General features: G+C 41.8%; 1 protein-coding gene across 4 annotated transcripts in view; it reads right to left on the bottom strand.

The window, feature by feature from the left end:
• Positions 1-18,233, bottom strand: part of LOC132887217 (rho guanine nucleotide exchange factor 4-like) — a 267,768-nt gene that overhangs the window by 141,833 nt on the left and 107,702 nt on the right. For 3 of the 4 annotated variants that reach the window (XM_060922700.1, XM_060922701.1, XM_060922702.1), the window contains 3 exons: positions 4,070-7,334; positions 2,234-3,558; positions 927-1,196 (listed from right to left, as the gene is read on the bottom strand). In XM_060922700.1, the coding sequence (XP_060778683.1) occupies positions 927-1,196; positions 2,234-3,558; positions 4,070-7,334 (4,860 nt within the window). Of the gene's footprint in view, positions 1-926; positions 1,197-2,233; positions 3,559-4,069; positions 7,335-18,233 lie in introns of those variants that run through there. The other variant, XM_060922704.1, reaches the window with a different exon arrangement.

The raw sequence follows: 18,233 nt of genomic DNA, 5'->3' as shown, positions 1-18,233 counted from the left end.
CCGGTGTGCAGGACTGATCAACAGTTACCGGAAATGTTTAGTTGCAGTTATTGCTGCACAAGGGGGTCACACCAGATACTGAAAGCAAAGGTTCACATACTTTTGCCACTCACAAACATGTAATATTGGATCATTTTCCTCAATAAATAAATGACCAAGTATAATATTTTTGTCTCATTTGTTTAACTGGGTTCTCTTTATCTACTTTTAGGACTTGTGTGAAAATCTGATGATGTTTTAGGTCATATTTATGCAGAAATATAGAAAATTCTAAAGGGTTCACAAACTTTCAAGCACCACTGTATATGCAGGTGCAAATGGTCTACCAGTTTGGCTTGTGTTTTGGCAGCTGGTAGCTTGTCCGAGCAATCAGTTCATGTGCTAATACACCTGAGCATCATATTACCTGGTGTATGGAAGATTGAACAGAAAACAATATCTGGACTGACTGGAGCTTAATTGGAAACTATGGCTCTACTAAACACCACATTTATTTTCTTGAACAAAGTAGAGCCCATGGCTGGTTCTGCATGTCTGGAGTCCAGCACAATTTCCTTTTCCCTCGTCTACCACACCACTAGGTAATGAGAGAAGACTTAGCCAAGAGTGGTAATCAGTAGGGTCAGGAAAAATATTGATGGACCAAACATGAGCGTACTAACAGACTGTAAATCGAGTCTGTATTTGCAGTATTCTTGCCTGGTAAAGCAGAAATCCCCCCAACCTCATGGTCTTAAATTGTAGAAAGAAAGAGATGCAGACAAGCAAATTACAAAAGAGTGTGTCAATTGTCAAGGATAAAAGTAGAGGAGAAACTGTGGAAAAGTGAGGTTTTTTTCAAGAGGGAACATAGACAACAGAGAAGAAAAATAAGTCAAGAGAAGCTAAGTCTTTACTCCATTAGATGACGTTTTGATCACACTTACTTCCTCTAACTCTTCCAATGGGTGAGTGCCCCTCTTTGGTGTGGCCCTCATCAGCCTCCTCTGCCGCTTCTTCTCCTCCTCGATCCACAGATCATCCCTAAAACAGTGTCTCTGCAGTCTGACCTTCATGGGTAGGGTAGTGCTCATGCTGGATCCAGATCTGGTTGTCGGACTTGGTGACCCAGCAGGAGAACTATTCATCATCTTCATTACTGTAGAGTGACTGGAGAGATGGGGACTTCCAGGAGATACCTTCTGCGATATGCTAGGCTGTTTCATGAAAAGTATCATCAGACTGTCACAGTATCCATGGGCAAAGCATTTAAGTTGTTGGCATTAGTGCATTGGGAGGCAGCATAATAACTAGTTCATGATTCAAAATGAGCAAATATAGCCCATCATAGTTTAACTAATCATAGTTAATAATCATTGTTCACTGGCACCATATCATTAAATAAGAACCGGTTCTCAAAAGAGCTGATGCTCTTGTTAGTGGACTCAGACCATTTGCCTAGTATGTGGAAGAAAGGGAAACAAACAGTGTACAGGAATGAAATTAAAACCTCTGTATTAATGATTACACCTATAGTCTTTGGTCAGACAGTTTGGGGAAATTCACTCCTGAGTAGTGCCTATAGAACTTCCATTCCATCAACAGCTTCATTTGAACAGTCACTAGAGAAGACACAGGAAAGGCATCAAGCCTATTCTGATTTATCTAGATTTAAATCTTACACGGGTTGTTCCCATTACATGTTTCCAAAGCTACCTCTAGATGGTGATATTCTCAAAGTTTTAAGCATGTCACACTGTTCATAGTCGAGCTAAAGGCTTCTGCCACTGAAAGCCAACACTGGAGGAGCAGGCGTGTTTACATTTTCAGTTTTCCTGGTCCTACCTGATTTCTGCGATGAAATGCTTGATACTTAGCTGATGCATTGGATCAATGAAAGGGTCTGATTTTACTTGCCAGTTGTATTTCAAATCTATGTCTGAGGAACCCTACCATACTCCATGTCTGCAGCTAAGACTGTACAGAAAAAGCTAAAGGATACCAAGGAACGGGGACAATTATAAACGGTTCCTGTAAGCTAAGCTATGGATATTTGAATATTTATTGGCCAGTTCATTATACAGCTGTGATTTTTAGGCATGCACTTACATTATTAGCTACAGGCCATCTGCTGCCCTGCACAATGCACAACAGACACACCATATAATTTGGACTGTGGACCATTAGTAGAACAGAAATGGCACTAACATGGTAATGACAAGGCAAAAGATGTAATAACATGGCCTTTGCTTACCTCAAATTCATTGGCTGTCATAGAGGTAATGGTGCTGATGGGAGAGGGGCTGTCTACGCTGCCATCATCCAGATGGCTGCTGGTACTTAGTGGGCTGAGAGAACCCTGACGGCCCACTTTAGGTTTGAGGGACCTCGGTCTCTCGGGGGGATCTGAAACACTAACACTCTGGCCGAGAATAATCAGAGAAAGGGTGTTGGCCCGTGAAGAGGGGTAACGGAACCGCTGTTTCTGCCCTGCAGACCTTGGACTGCTTGGTTTGGGACTCATTGGTCTCATGGGCAATTCTGGGTTTTCACTGCTCCCTGGTGGCATTTTGGAACAAGATGATGACAGCTGATTGGCTAGTGGGGACATAGGTGAGACGGGACCAGAGTCACCAGTCGGTGAGGAATCAATAAGTGTAATTGACAAGCACCTCCTATTGCGCCCATCTGATTTGCTGTCCTGCAGGGATGCACCAACTCCATCTCGCAGGACACCACGCTTGCTAAGTGGGTCAGTGTGGCGCTGCAGAGCTTTATTTCCATCTTTGTCTGTGTCTGGCACAGACATTGTACGTCTTAGAAGATCCACCTCCTTTGCCCGTTTCTGTTTCCTCCATGAAAGCTTGGTTCGTGTATCTTCTGATTCCGGACACTCATTGTACTTATCCATGGAACGAGATTCAAATAGGCTTGACAGAGACTTGTGGGCCTGGGCAAAACGCAAGCGAAAGCTTAGGCCTTCTGTGCTTTTGCTCCTCCTGCAGCTTGAGCATTCACTACCCGTGTTCTGTTTAAGTTGTGACATCTCCGAACCTTCTGTATCCCCTGTCCCCTGGACATGATCAAAGACATCCTCCTCCACCTCTTCTTCCTCTGTATCTGCCCGGAGCCCTGGTTGCTTATTTCCAGCCTCACTTTTGTAGAAGACTTCATCGTCTGAGTTGTCTGTCTGACTCTCTGGGTCTCGTCCTGCATCCTGTGTCAGGTGACTCCTAGAGAAAAGAAGGTCCTCTCCTCTGTCCTGAGAGTCCTTTGGTGAAATTTCACCCTTACTTACGCTCCCATCCCTTGCCATACTTTTTCCTCGTCTGAACGAGGACATTTTGGAGAAAACTGAGAATTTGGATGGCTTAACTTTACTTTTTGTTTGTTGTGATTTCACAGTGGGACCAGCAACAGGAGATCTCTGCTCTTCTTGGTCCTCACTGTTAATGCTGCTCGTGTCCAGTTCCAAGGATCCTGTGGATGGACACTTGATTGATGTGGCTTCATTATTCTGCAAGGACTTGTCCTCATTCAGGTCTAAGGGAGCAGAGCATGGCTGGTCCTCAGACTTTCCTGGTGTTCAAGCAAACAATACAATATTTAAAATGGTGTCAGTGCTTAGTTATGGTTTCTCTGTTATTGTACTGCTAGTTGTCTGATCTTGGCAAAGGATTTCACTGAACATCTAAAACTTCAGGTAATTATGCTAACCAAAAAATAAAGCATGCTGTGCAGGACAAAGCTAAATTTAACTAAGACTGAGAAGAAAAATAAAGCACAGCTACAAGTATCGTCTAAGTTTCACCATTTGAAGGTCAGATATTTTACGAGATTGGATAATGCTTATGAAGTGTTATATGGTGCCTCCATATTTCACACAGTCTTTCATCCATTTGAGTCAAACTTTGGTCCCCCCTTGGTGGTTGAATAGAACAAAATATAAAATGAACCAAAGCTATAAATTTTACTGATTTGGACTAGGCAACTAGACTAATAAGAGAGAAAATCACCATTTATCAGAGCTAACATATTGTAATAAATATAACAGGCTACACTTGTTAATTCATTTTATTTTAAGAGTTACCTTTGCATACAGCCAAACGATGCTTACAGGAAGCGACCCCAAGAATATCCTGGTCTGACTCTGATGGTTTCATTTTTTTACTTCCAAACTTCTCAGTATCTGTTTCCTTGTCACCTAGAAAGGTATCATCATTCAGGTTCGAGAAGTTATCCAGGATGCAGTCTGTCTCTGGGATAGGCTCCAGGCTTCGGGAAGTGAGCAGAACCTCAGGTTGGGTGTAGCGTATTGTCTTTTCTCCAGAAAGTGCTAATGAACTGTCCTCTTTTTCTCGACAGCTACCAATGCTGTTATGGGATTTGAGCTGAGTTGAGCTAAAGAGCTCTTTCTGATCGTCCTGCTTGAGAGGATCCTGTGTCTCCAGACAATCTGGTGAAGATTTAAGTACTTCAGTACATGGCTGATGTGGCTGAGAGCTGAACGAGTCTAAATCAGTCTCTTGCATGCAGCCACAGAGGGAAGTGTATATATGTGTGTGGTTAATATCTTTGCATTGTTCAGAGTGTGTAAATGGACCAAGTCCATTAGGTACTGACTGTATTAAGTGTGAGTCTATGTGACACTTTTGATCATTGTGCAGTTTATCATCTGTGCTTATTATATTACATTCAGAGTGTAAACATGAATCCTTTTCAAGGTACTCTTTCTGTGTAGGTTGCCCAAGGTTCTCCACCTTTGGTGGGTAGAAATCACAGTGAATGCTCTCCAAGTCTTCACCTAGCCCGGAGACAGCGGAATCCTCACTACTCCAGTCTACAGGACACAGACCATCGGAGCGTTTCTTTAAACCATCAAAGCTGACCAAGTCCAGCTGAAGTGCTCCTTCGTTCTGGTCAAAGGTCAGGACAAGGGAATTGGTTTGATCACTATCCTCAGAATCACTTTCTGGACCATCAGAAAAAGGTTCCAGCCATGGATTACATACAGCTACAGCTTCTTTGGCCTCTGCTGACTTTTCCGAGGCTGTGTTATTGTGTACAGAAAGGTTCCAACAAGGCTCAATCTGATCTGATTGAGGATCGTTCTTTTCAACAAAGCAAGCTTTGGAGTCTTCAACAGTCTTAATAGTGCTAGTTTCTGGAAATGGGCTCTCATTCCCTCGAGGAGAAGAGATGCTTCTCTTATGTTTTAAATCAATAAATAGTGTGTGGCTATTCAAGACATTGACACACTGCTCATGAGTGTGTGTTGGCTGACAAAAAGTAAATAGTGGAGCCTGTGTTTCAACAGGATTTGATAGGACACAGTTCTCTGACCTAATCTCAGAATGGTTTGACTTGGCTGAATGAAATGGAGGATGATGCTCATCTTTTATACTCTGACCATGTTTTGGATACAGACTATCCTCTACTTCCTCAGACCTTGTCAGTTCCTGGCTTGGATCCTTCACTTTCTCTTCTGTGGAAAGGGAGTAATGCGATACGTCACAGGAATGACTGGAGAATGTCAAAAGTTCTGGGTTATGGGAGTCAACATCCTTGCACTCATGGTGTATTTGGATGAAGGTGGTGCCTTCTGCGAGTCTTTCCACAGATGTAGATAGTGGTGAGAGGGTAAGTGGAAAGGAGGAATCCTCCCAAGCCTTCTCTTCAAATCTGTCTCTTCTATCCTCCCTGATCACAAATTGTTTAAATCCCCCAGTATAGGGTAGTGTGGACTCGTTGCTCTCTGTTGCAACAACCGGTGGCTTTCGCCAAATGATTCTGTCATCATCGTGACAGTCTGTGGAGCATGGCAGGAACTTGGTCTCTAAGTCCTGGTGCTGATCATGTGGGGGGTTTTGGAGTTGTGTCTCTGCTTCAGTGTGTAATATAGTCTCTGCAGCTGTCTCTTCCGAACAAGCAGGTAGCAGTTGACCGTTTAAGGGGTGAAGAAGTCCAGACGCTGGAGAGTTCACAGATTCAGTTCCCAAATGGTCACCTGATACACACAGTGTGTCATGAGGCTTTGTGTCACCATCGCAAGTGTTAAGGTGTGTTGAGGAGTATTCCTCAGTTTTGGATGGTGCTATCTCTGCTACGTTACAGTCTCTGCAAGTTGTGAAAACAATCAGAGCGTCTTTGCAGTGCACGCTAGTGTTCAGTGCCTTTCTGTTTACACCGGAGGTGTTTGTGCTCTCATTCGGTGCATGTGTGTGCAAAGCGTATTCATTGCAATTAATTTGCTTCCGTTCGCTCCTGCTTAGCAAGTCAAGTTCATCTGCCTTGTAGATGCTTGTTTTTCCATTGCATATGTCATTCTGAGACGGTGGTGCCTTGTGTTCGATATTTACGCACCCTGGCGTGATGCTATGTCTTTGCTGGAAGCATGTTGTGCCTTCTGTGTCTATAAAAGTTTCAGGACAGTGTGCATCGAGGTTGTTGCTGTTTGTCTGGTGAAGGTCTGAATCCTGAGAGCAGCGTTGTCCACCCGTATCTCTGATTTCTCCCTCTCTGCTGTCAGACGAGTGTATTTCTGTACTGTGTAACCTATCACAGAGTGTGTTTATGTTACTGTTGTGTATCTCTGCACTACATTCACTTGTGCTCTCTGAGTTGTGCTTGCCAGAATTGTTTAATCTAAACAGATCTGTCCTTTGTGAGTAAGTGCTGACTTTGCGATATGTTTTTGCACAGTATTTTGTTGACGAGCTTTGTGTCTCATCATGTGGTTCAGTATAGTCCTTTCTTTTTTCCTTTGCTATATTTTCATCTTTTTTCTCTACAGCTTGTGAACCTGCCGTCTCTTCACTGTTTGTTTCTACACAGGTTTTGCCTGTAAACTCTGTATTTTCAGTGTCCTGTGTTTTCAGTTCCTCTGTGTGATTTGTGATGGTATGGGTGTGTTTTGAACCGTGTGTGTTTACATGTTGTGTATTCACTTCTCCTGTTCCTTGATCATGTTCCGCTGTGTTGAGACCGTTGACTGAGAGCGACAGTCCTTCCTGTGTTACCTCCGTGAGCTCTCCACGGTGTGCATTAATATGTCTCTTTAGTTCTTCTTTCTCTGGGTTAAGTGTGTTGATGTGTTGTATCTCCTGCTCTCTGCAGTGTGTGTTTGTCCCTCCTCCTTGCACTTTACAGTCTGATTTCTCCGGTGCAGCTTCTAAGTTCAGTCCTGGGTAAAGATGTTCCACCTCCAACAGAGCCGAAAACTCGTCCTCGTCATTCCACGGTTCATGTGAACTGTCCGATTCCTGCTCTCTCCATCCTTGTGGGTATGAATCGAGCTCACACTTGGTCTGCTCTGCTCCACCAGGGTCATTCGGGGCCTCAAGAGCTTCCTGGACCTACAGGGAAAACAAATAAAAGCAAAGAAGCATAAACATTTCAATTTAAAAAGGTCATGGAACTTTTATAAGACATCCATAACTCATCTGTACTCTGTATTGTACTGTAGTATGTCCTGTGCACTACTGTACAACACGTATCTGGTGTCAAGCGAAGAAGAAGAAATCCCTCTTTTCACTCACAGTTTCTCTCAAGGTTCCTTCCTAATATTGCTAATGATGTTTTCTTTCAGTTATCTCCTTCAGCTCACTCATTAGTGGTTTAGACCGGGATTATCTTAAAGGTGATCTGTGATAACAGTTTGACATGCGTTTCAGTCTTTTCACTCCACTTTTCAGCTGATCAGGTTTCATTCGTCATGTTTTCTGTAGTAGCAGTAGTAACAGCATTCAAAATAGTAGTAGTGAGAGTACAAGGAATAACAGAAGTAATAGCACTACTACTCATAGAAATAACAGTAGTAGTAATAGCATGAGTTCTAATAATAGCGGTAGTAGTAACATTAGTAGTAGTATTAGATATACTGTAGTAGTTTTAACAGTGGTAGTAGTAGCTACATCAGTAGTAACAATAATAATACTGGTAGTGGTACTACAGGTAGTAACTAGTAGTAGTGTTAAATATAGTAGTTGTAACAATAGTAGTAGTTACATTAGTAGTAACTACCAGTAGTAGTGGTAGTAGTCTTAAAGGTATTGGTAGTAGCAAAAGTAGTATTAGTAACAGTACTAGTAGTAGTAGTTGTATTAAATATAGTTGTTGTAACAATAGTAGTAGTTACTTCAGAAGTAACTATTAGTGGTGGTTGTAGTCATAGTAGTAGTTGCAGTAGTAAATGTAGTAGTTGTAACAATAGTAGTAATGGTAGTAGCAGTAGCATTAGTAGTAGCAGTATTAAATATAGTAGTTGTAACAATAGTAGTAGTTACATCAGTAGAAAGTAATGGTAGTAGCAGTAGCATTAGTAGTAGCAATATTTGTATTAGTAACAACACTACTACTACTACTACTAGCAGCAGTAGTAGTAACTAGTAGTAGTAGTAGTAATATTAAATATTGTAGTTGCAACAATAGTAGTAGTTACATCAGTAGTAACTATTAGTGGTAGTCATAGTAGTAGTCGTCGTAAAGGCATTAGTAGTAGCAATGGTAGTATTAGTAACACTACTACTACTACTACTACTACTACTACTACTACTACTACTAGCAGTACTAGCAGTAGTAAATATAGTAGTTGCAACAATAGTAGTAGTTACATCAGTAGTAACTAGTAGTAGTAGTGGTAGTAGTAGTAGATATAGTAGTTGCAACAATAGTAGTAGTTACATCAGTAGTAAGTAATGGTAGTAGCAGTAGCATTAGTAGTAGCAGTAGTAGCAGTATTAAATATAGTAGTTGTAACAATAGTAGTAGTTACATCAGTAGAAAGTAATGGTAGTAGCAGTAGCATTAGTAGTAGCAATATTTGTATTATTAACACTACTACTACTACTACTACTAGCAGTAGTAGTAGTAGTAGTAATATTAAATATTGTAGTTGCAACAATAGTAGTAGTTACATCAGTAGTAACTATTAGTGGTAGTCATAGAAGTAGTCGTCATAAAGGCATTAGTAGTAGCAATGGTAGTATTAGTAACACTACTACTACTAGCGGTACTAGCAGTAGTAAATATAGTAGTTGCAACAATAGTAGTAGTTACATCAGTAGTAACTAGTAGTAGTAGTAGTAGTAGTAGTAGTAGTAGTAGATATAGTAGTTGCAACAATAGTAGTAGTTACATCAGTAGTAACTAGTAGTAGTAGTAGTAGTAGTAGTAGTTGTAACAATAGTAGTTGTAGGTACATCAGTAGTAGTAACAGTAATACTAGCTATTACTACCAGTAGCTAGCAGTAGTAGTAACAGTAGTATTAGTAGCAGCACTTGTAGCACTATTAAATATAGTAATTGTAACAATAGTAGTAGTAGTAGTAGTAGTAGTAGTAGTTGCATTAGTAGTATCTACGGTAGTAATGGTAGTAGAAGCAATAGCAGTAGTAGTAGTGTTAGTAACAGTACTATTAGCATTATTAAATATAGTAGTTCTAACCGCAGTGATGGTAGCAATAACAGTAGCGTTAGTAGTAACATCAGTAGTAGTAATGATAATGTTACTAGTGGTATTAGTGCTGATGGTAGCAGTTTTATCAGCAGCACTAGAATCATTAGCAGTAGTAAGAGTAGTAGAAATAGTGTCAGTATTAAATATAACAGTAAAAGCATTAGCAGTAGTAACAGTACTAAGAGTATTAGTAATCGTAGTAGTTGTACTAGCAGCAGCAGCAGCAGTAAAAGCATTAGCAATAGTAACAGTGGTGTTAATAACAGTAGTAGTAGCTGTAATGGTAGTATTATATAGAGCAGTTGTTCAGAGAACAGGAGCAATAACACTAGTCGTAGTAGTAAAATGAATTGCTTTTAAATGATATTAGATAAAAAACACAAAAAGCCTTCACTTTTCAGATTCTACAAACATTCAAATTAAAAACAATGCCAGCCCTACAGAAACCCCGCCCCTTTCCCACATAAACGCTGGCTGTATGATCTGTATTTGTAAACTATAATATGATTGGCTCTTCTACTTTATGATGAATCACGCTGACCCATGACCCAAAACCACAGTGACGTGAAAGCCATGAGGAGACCGTACCATACCCTGAGGAAGGAAGCTGTACTGACCACTTAAACACGCACACACACACACTAGTAGCTGTATCAGCTCACACTCACACTACTTACAGTCCAAAGCATGGAGATGGCTGCTTTGTGTTTGATAAGCATGCAGATGTGTGTGAATATCCAGCTGAAAACTGCTCCCATGGTCTCTTACACACTGAATTAAACACATGCGTTCTGCACATCACCACTCACGTGTTAACTAGCCATCCTGCCCTGCTTTATCTCTTTGTTTATCTTCTCTCTCACAGCCTCTTGGGTGCTTTGGAGTCCCAGTGGAGCAGAGACTTAAGTTACAGGCACAGAGGAGGTCGGAACTACCTGCGTCAACCAGTCCAACGGAAAACCTCACCATGACCACCTCCTACAGCCCGAGAGAACGAGGGAGAGGGTTGTGACTGGTACGACGGGGGGGCTTTTAGTGTTCCAGACTCAAAGCCTACCTTAATCTGAGCCAATCCCTCCCTGCTGGAGATGGAAGAAAGCCTTTAGGCTTGTAAGCTTGTACACACATGAGGAAAAATGAGTGGTGAGTACTTAAATTGAACCTCGCTCTGAGTTCAAAGCAACAATGATTAACCACTGGGCCTTTTATTTTTACAATCTAATCACTGGGGATAATAATACACCAACCACACACACATAGCACAACCTCCCCAGTATTCAAGCACCGACTTCACCACCCTCAGTGTTGAATTTGCTCGAAACTTTTGGTGTTCAACTTTGAAGATCTTTCCAGCAATTTAGTGGCCTCTTTTCCATCATTAACGCTTCCTGTTTTTCTGCTATTTCGCCAGTATAAATAACCCTTGGGGGCAGCATGATGGTGTAGTGGTTAGCACTGTCGCCTCACAGCAAGAAGGTCCGGGTTCGAGCCCAGTGGCCAACGGGGGCCTTTCTGTGCGGAGTTTGCATGTTCTCCCCATGTCCACGTGGGTTTCCTCCGGGTGCTCCGGTTTCCCCCACAGTCCAAAGACATGCAGGTTAGGATAACTGGTGACTCTAATGCTGTGTTCACACTTATACCGGTACAAAAGTGGTATAACTGTATCGATACAAAGTATACCGGTACAGTTTAGTGCATCTGTCCACACTAGCGAGAAATGTTTGCGGGGTTTTTTTCACGGTAGTTGAAATGCGCGTGCGCGAAATGTTTCCATGGTTACCGAGTAACTTCCTTCCGAGAATATGGCAGATGAAATTTCATGGTAGTTGAAATGCGCGTGTGCAAAATGTTTCCGTGGTTACCGAGTAACTTCCTTCCGAGAATATGGCGGATGAAATTTCATGGTAGTTGAAATGCGCGTGTGTGAAATGTTTCCGTGGTTACCGAGTAACTTCCTTCCGAGAATATATGGCGGATGAAACAGCGTGTGTGTGCTTTTTGTTGTCAATGTACAGTCTGTATTTCTGGTGGTCATTTATTCAGTCGAATCGTATAAAACACGCAAGGCAGTTGAGAAAGAAACAAATTAATCTCCGTTCTTCACTATTTTATTCAGTGAAGACATCGATTGAGGTGTGTGACTTTGCGCATGCGCATTATATTTGTATCGATACAGAGCCGCTTCATCTGTCCACACTACGCGAAGCACTACAGTACCGATACTGTACCGGTACGAAACCCATACATTTGTGGGTTTCGTACCAATACAGTTATACCGCTACAGTACCGGTATAGTTGCTAGTGTGGACAGGTGTTGCGGTACGAAAGTAGTTTCGTATCGGTACAAAATCCCTAGTGTGGACAGGGTATTAATTGAGCGTAGGTGTGAATGTGAGTGTGAATGGTTGTCTGTGTCTATGTGTCAGCCCTGTGATGACCTGGCGACTTGTCCAGGGTGTACCCCGCCTTTCGCCCGTAGTCAGCTGGGATAGGCTCCAGCTCGCCTGCGACCCTGTAGAACAGGATAAAGCGGCTAGAGATAATGGATGAATGAAATAACCCTTGGAGACAGTTTACACTCTGTGCCAAAATAGTCCCCTAAACCGTATTCACTACAAACAGAAATTGAGCACTTTTGCTTTTTCCTTTATCCTCTGTGCTTGCGTTTTATTTTTGTTTTCAATCCTGTCTCTGCTCCTGTTTTATCATTGTTTTGTTGCTCTAAAGTGTTCACCTGTTCTGTGTTTCCCTCCACAATTACCCCTCCCCCACCCGTAAAGATTCGTAAAAAGGATTAGAAAAAATCCACCTTTTGGTGAAGTTGCTTGACCTCACACTGAAAAAAAAAAAGTGAAAATATAAATACATTTATTACAAGGAAAACAAATCCCTCATCAAGAAATAATTATTTTCAGCAAAACCCCATGTGCTGAAACAATAGTGAACACAATGTACCTGAAACATGTTTCCTATTTAAATTGTACATGTTTGAGTTGATTGGAGTGTGTAGGAACTTTCAAGCTGTAATCCATGACTTCCTGATTAACTGGGGAACAAATATGAGGTGACACAGAGGCCAAATTCCCTCAACATCAACATGGGAAAGATAAGAGACACACAAACCAAATGAAGGAGAAGTGTGTTGACCTTAAGTCAGGGAATGGTGAGAAAAAATAGCTTCTCGCCTGAAAATGTCCATTTCTACTGTTAGGACAATAATAAAAAAACGGACACCAACTGGAACTGGTACAAATTCACCTGGAAGAGGAGCCGAGTTTATTTTACCCCCATGTACAGTGAGGAGGGTAAGAGAGACAAAAAATCCCCAAGGATCACTGTTGGTGAATTACAAGAAAAAGTCAAATATCGGGGTTTCCGAGTCTCCAAAACCTCCATCAGACTCCACCTCCATGCCAACAGATTCTTCAGAAGGTTCCAGAAAAAAGCCTTTTCTGTCAGTTAACCACAAACACCTGAAGTTTGCAAAACACTACGACAACTTTGACTGGAACCGTGTTCTCTGGTCTGATGGAACAAAGATGGAGTTTTTTTTCCCCCAATAAACACTCGCAGTGGGTTTGGTGTAAAAAGAAGAATGGCTATAATGAAAAGAACCTGATCCCAACTGGTGGAGGTTCTGTGATGTTTTGGGGCCGTTTTTCCTCCAAAGGCCCTGAAACCTTGTGAGGGTCCATCGCACCATGGACTCCATGAAATTCCAGGACATTTTAAATCAGAATCTGGCTCCTCTGCCAGGAAACTAAAACTGGGTCATCGTTGGATCTTCCAGCAGGACAATGATCTGATGTCCAAATCAACACCAAAATGGTTTGCATTTTTTCAGTGTGAGATGAAGCTACTTCAGTGGATTTTTTCCAACCCTTTTTACTAATCTTTCCAAAGGGGCCATTAATCCTGGAGGCCACTGGATAATGTTTTGTCTATTTCTACCCTTCTGTTCCTTTGTCTCATTGCAAAGTCTTATCATGCGATTCATCTCAGCTTGTTAAATTCTGAACCTTGTTTCCCTGGTTTTCACTCTCGCCTGTTCTTGCACAATGACTGTAGATTATACTTGTGTTATGTTACCTGTGATGGACATTAACAGTGTTTATTGGATCGGTTACTGATATTCTGTACCCTTTAGAACCATTGGACTTGGAGTCAAAGTGGAGTATAGCCCAGGCTCTGTGATTTATTTATCCGTTATATACTGTATATTTCAATATTTTTGATACAATGGTGAAAATCACAACCTACTATTAGAAAATTATATCCATTGTAATGAATTGAATGAGTTTAAGTCAAACCTCAGCCATTCAAAAACATGGTAGCTTATAAATAATGTAAAATAACCTTGGACCTAATGTGTTCTGTCTGTGGAAAGTTCTGGATTAGAAAGCTCCAATAAACAGGGAAAATATTATTGCACACATTTTAATCATGTTCATGAATGAAATCTGAGCAAAGTGGGTCTGTGGAATTTATGCTACAGTCACACTACAGCTTGCGATGCTTTACGATGGGTTATCGATGAAAAGGAAGCATTTGGTGTGATATATGTGACCCCTCACCGAATCCAGGGACACATGTCGGCCAAAACGAATCCGAGATAATCGCAAAAGAAGCATTTTTTTTTCGAAATTTGTGATTTTTGTTTTTTTTTCCATCATGTGCAAGTTGAGATCTTGAAGAATGCAATCAGTATTTCAGATAATAGATTGTTTTGTTGGAAAAGCATATGTTTTTTGTTGCAAATTGTCTCGTTTTTGTCAGGACTGTAGCCTGCTGGGGGGTGTGGGTAAATTACCATATGGGCCATTCACATGATGATTTAAGTCTTTTGGGGGGTTTTTCCGCGAATCAGCTGTATGATACGAGCTGAGCTTGTGGCTACTTAACTGCATACAGGCATGTAATTTCACTATGGAATGAGTTACTAAACAGAGCGCAGAGGAGCAAACACCATGAAGCAAACAGACACACGCCATTTCTAGCAAAAAAAACCCCGCAACCTCGTTTTCCAGATTGAATGGAATACTTGAATGATCGGATGATACACGGACCGTTCTAGGATTACATTCCATCGGAGGCATTGGTGTGTGCAAGGCGCCATTTCTCTTTCTGATGGGGTAAGTTTATTAATCTAAGGCTGTGTGGTTATTTTTGCATGTAACGGAGAGTGTTGTGGTTTGGTTAAGCCTAGGTCACAACCGGACGTATGATTTTTTGGCCGTGTGATTTTTGGCGTTTCCCAAATTGCTGCGTTTTTTTTTTTTGTTCACGGAGAAAGACGCGCGTTGGCCGTAAGTTTGTCTTGCAACCTGAAAAAAAACGTAAGCGCCCGTAGAGTTTGTTTGACATGACAAAGAACCTCTGCGGCCGGTCTACGGCTCGAAAATCAGCACATCACACGTGCGCTCTCGTGCGTTTCACACGCGCGCTCTCGTGTGTTTCATGCGCGCTCTCCGTGTGTTTCTTGCGTTTTTTGCATGTAGACCGGCTGTAGGAGCATGTACTGTACGGCCGGTTGTGACCGAGGCTTTACATGAAACTAGTGTTGTGTTAGTTGTGTCATCATCGTGCTATCTTTCTTTCTTACGGTGTGAGTAATTTTTCAACCACAAAACGTTAAAGTATACTTTAGGATTTATTTTTGTACTTCATAATTGTGTTGGGCATACTTTGCATGGAAGGAAAATTGACGTGGTGATCTTTGTTTACATGAAAGTAGCATCGTGCTAGCTCGTAGGGGGTAGGGCTTTCCTTAATGTCATGCAGATGAGCACCATTATGTGCCCGCCCTACACCCAGAGTAGCTGAGATGGAAAACTTTGAGGGCGATTTTCTCCCTTTCCTGTTTTAAGAAGTATACACTTTCAAAAGGCCACACATTCTTCAAATATTGTCAGATCTCCACATGGAAGGCATCATTGGAAAGCTTAGAAACTGTACTTTCTGAATCTGTCAATAACTCAAAATGCCCCCAGGCAGACATGTGTCCCTGGATTCTGTGATCTACCACATATGTGAGGAAAACGAAGGTACTGATGCAGATTATAGCTACACGTACAACAATGACCAAATCAGGAAGATTGTTGCTACCCAAACTGTATGCAGCTTCACTGATGCACAAGATCTTAAATATACTGCTCATGTACATAGAGCTGAGAATACATCTATTACGAAGAACATGATGTTCACCAAACCAACCAAGAACCATTACCAAGATCCATGGATCAAAATATGAAAACTGCTTGGAATATTGATTGAAATTGTGCAAGCTAAAAGACTTACACAATCAAGGAATGAGTTCACCGATAGTACGCTCGTATAGAAGCGTACTATCTTGGCTCTGTGACGGCAAGGATCATTGATGCAGGATTCTTCAGAGGCAGTGGTGGCGATGCTTCCCTGAGCTTCAGGAAGTATTCCAAAACCCATCTACAGTCATGTGAAAAAGAAAGTACATCCTCTTTCAAGTCTAGGTTTTAAGTGTCAGGACATAATAAAAAATCATCTGGTCCTTACCAGGTCTTAAAATTAAGCAAATCCAACCTCAGATGACCAGTAACACATGACATATTCACCCTGTTATTATTTATTTAACACAAAGTAAGCCATAAACACAGTAGCACTGTGTGAAAAATTAAGTACACCCTTACTGCTTCCATAGAATTTATGAAGGCATTTAGCAGCCAGATGTTGCTGATCAAATGAATTTGATTAATTGATCATCAGCAAGTGTGGCCACCTCTTAAAAAGCAGAAGTTTTGGCAGTTTGCCCAGTCTGGAGAACTTGGATGCATGTTAACACAATGCCAAGGAGGAAAGACATCAGCAATGATCTTAGAGAAGCAATTGTTGCTGCATATCAGTCTGGAAAAAGTTATAAGGCCATTTCCAAACAATTTGAAATCCATCATTCTATTGTGAGAAACATTATTCAGAAGTGGAAAACATTCAAGACAGTTGCCAATCTTCCCAGGAGTGGACGTCCCAGCAAATTTACTCCAAGGTCAGCCCGTGCAATGCTCAGAGAAACTGCAAAAAACCCAAGAACTACATCTAGGACTTTACAGGCCACAGTTAGCATGTTAAATGTTAAAGTTCATGACAGTACAATTAGAAAAAGACTGCGCAAGTATGGCTTGTTTGGAAGGGTTGCCAGAAGAAAGCCTCTATCTAAAAAGAACATGGTAGCAAATATGCATCTGAACAAGCCACAGGCCTTCTGGAACAATGTCCTTTGGCCAGATGAGGCCAATGTGGAAATGTTTGGCCATAATGCACAGTGCCATGCTTGGTGAAAACCAAACACAGCATATCAGCACAAACACCTCATACCAACCATCAAGCACGGTGGTGGAGGGGTGATGATTTGGGCTTGTTTTGCAGCCACAGGCCCTGGGCACCTTGCAGTCATTGAGTCAACCATGAACTCCTCTGTATACCAAAGTATTGTAGAGGCAAACATGAGGCCATCTGTCCAACAGCTAACGCTTGGCTGCAATTGGGTCATGCAACGGGACAATGATCCCAAGCACACCAGCGAATCTACAGCAGAATGGCTGAAAAAGAAAAGAATCAATGTGTTGGAATGGCCAAGTCAAAGTTCAGACGTCAACCCAATTGAAATGCTATGTATGGCCGGACCTTAAGAGAGCTGTGCATAAACAAATGCCCTCAAACATGAATGAACTGAAGCAATGTTGTAAAGAAGAGTGGGCCAAAATTCCTCTATAATGATGTGAGAGACTGATACAGAAAACGATTGCTTCAAGTTGCTGCTGCAAAAGGTGGTTTTACAAGCTATTGAATCATGGGGTGTACTTAGTTTTTCACACATGGATTCTGCATTTCCACTTATCTCATCTCATTATCTCTAGCTGCTTTATCCTGTTCTACAGGGTCGCAGGCAAGCTGGAGCCTATCCCAGCTGACTACGGGCGAAAGGCGGGGTACACCCTGGACAAGTCGCCAGGTCATCACAGGGCTGACACATAGACACAGACAACCATTCACACTCATATTCACACCTACGCTCAATTTAGAGTCACCAGTTAACCTAACCTGCATGTCTTTGGACTGTGGGGGAAACCGGAGCACCCGGAGGAAACCCACGCGGACAACATGCAAACTCCACACAGAAAGGCCCTCGCCGGCCACGGGGCTCGAACCCAGACCTTCTTGCTGTGAGGCAACAGCGCTAACCACTACACCACCGTGCCGCCCGGACCTGGTAAGTATCAGATGATTTTTTTTTTTTTTTATGTCTTGATTGGTAAAACCATGTAAGTGGAAGAGGGTGTACTTTCTTTTTCACATGACTGTATGTGTATTTGCCACTTAGTTTGCTGACGAAACATTGCCACCAAATTTCAGTTAATCACAACATTTTTGGCCACTCACAAAATGGAGACTCACCAAAAAAACAACTCATGGAGCTCGGAGAACATTCACCGTGCATCACATGATTGGTGGCGATGCTAACAATTTTTCATTGCCAAGTATTCGCAAACCCATCACAAGCTGTGATGTATATCAGGGCCATTGTAGGTACAAAAAGGATTCAGCAGCAGGGGGGAGTGGGGTGATATTCCAAGAAAAATTTTTTTCCAAGATTAACGTTGTAAATTTACCATCACACCACAGACACCACCGATAATCAGTAACACTTAGTCAGGAAGTTCAACAGCATGGAACATGGCTCCTTCAGGTCAGGTTATGATTCATAATGAGTAAGGTGCGTCAGAAAACCAGCTCGCAGGTCCAACAGGATGTTTTTTTTTTCTTC

The sequence above is a fragment of the Neoarius graeffei genome, chromosome 5 (genome assembly GCF_027579695.1).
Source record: "Neoarius graeffei isolate fNeoGra1 chromosome 5, fNeoGra1.pri, whole genome shotgun sequence".
Taxonomy (NCBI): domain Eukaryota; kingdom Metazoa; phylum Chordata; class Actinopteri; order Siluriformes; family Ariidae; genus Neoarius; species Neoarius graeffei.
Note: the sequence above shows the minus strand (reverse complement) of the source record. Positions and strands in the feature narration are given on the sequence as shown.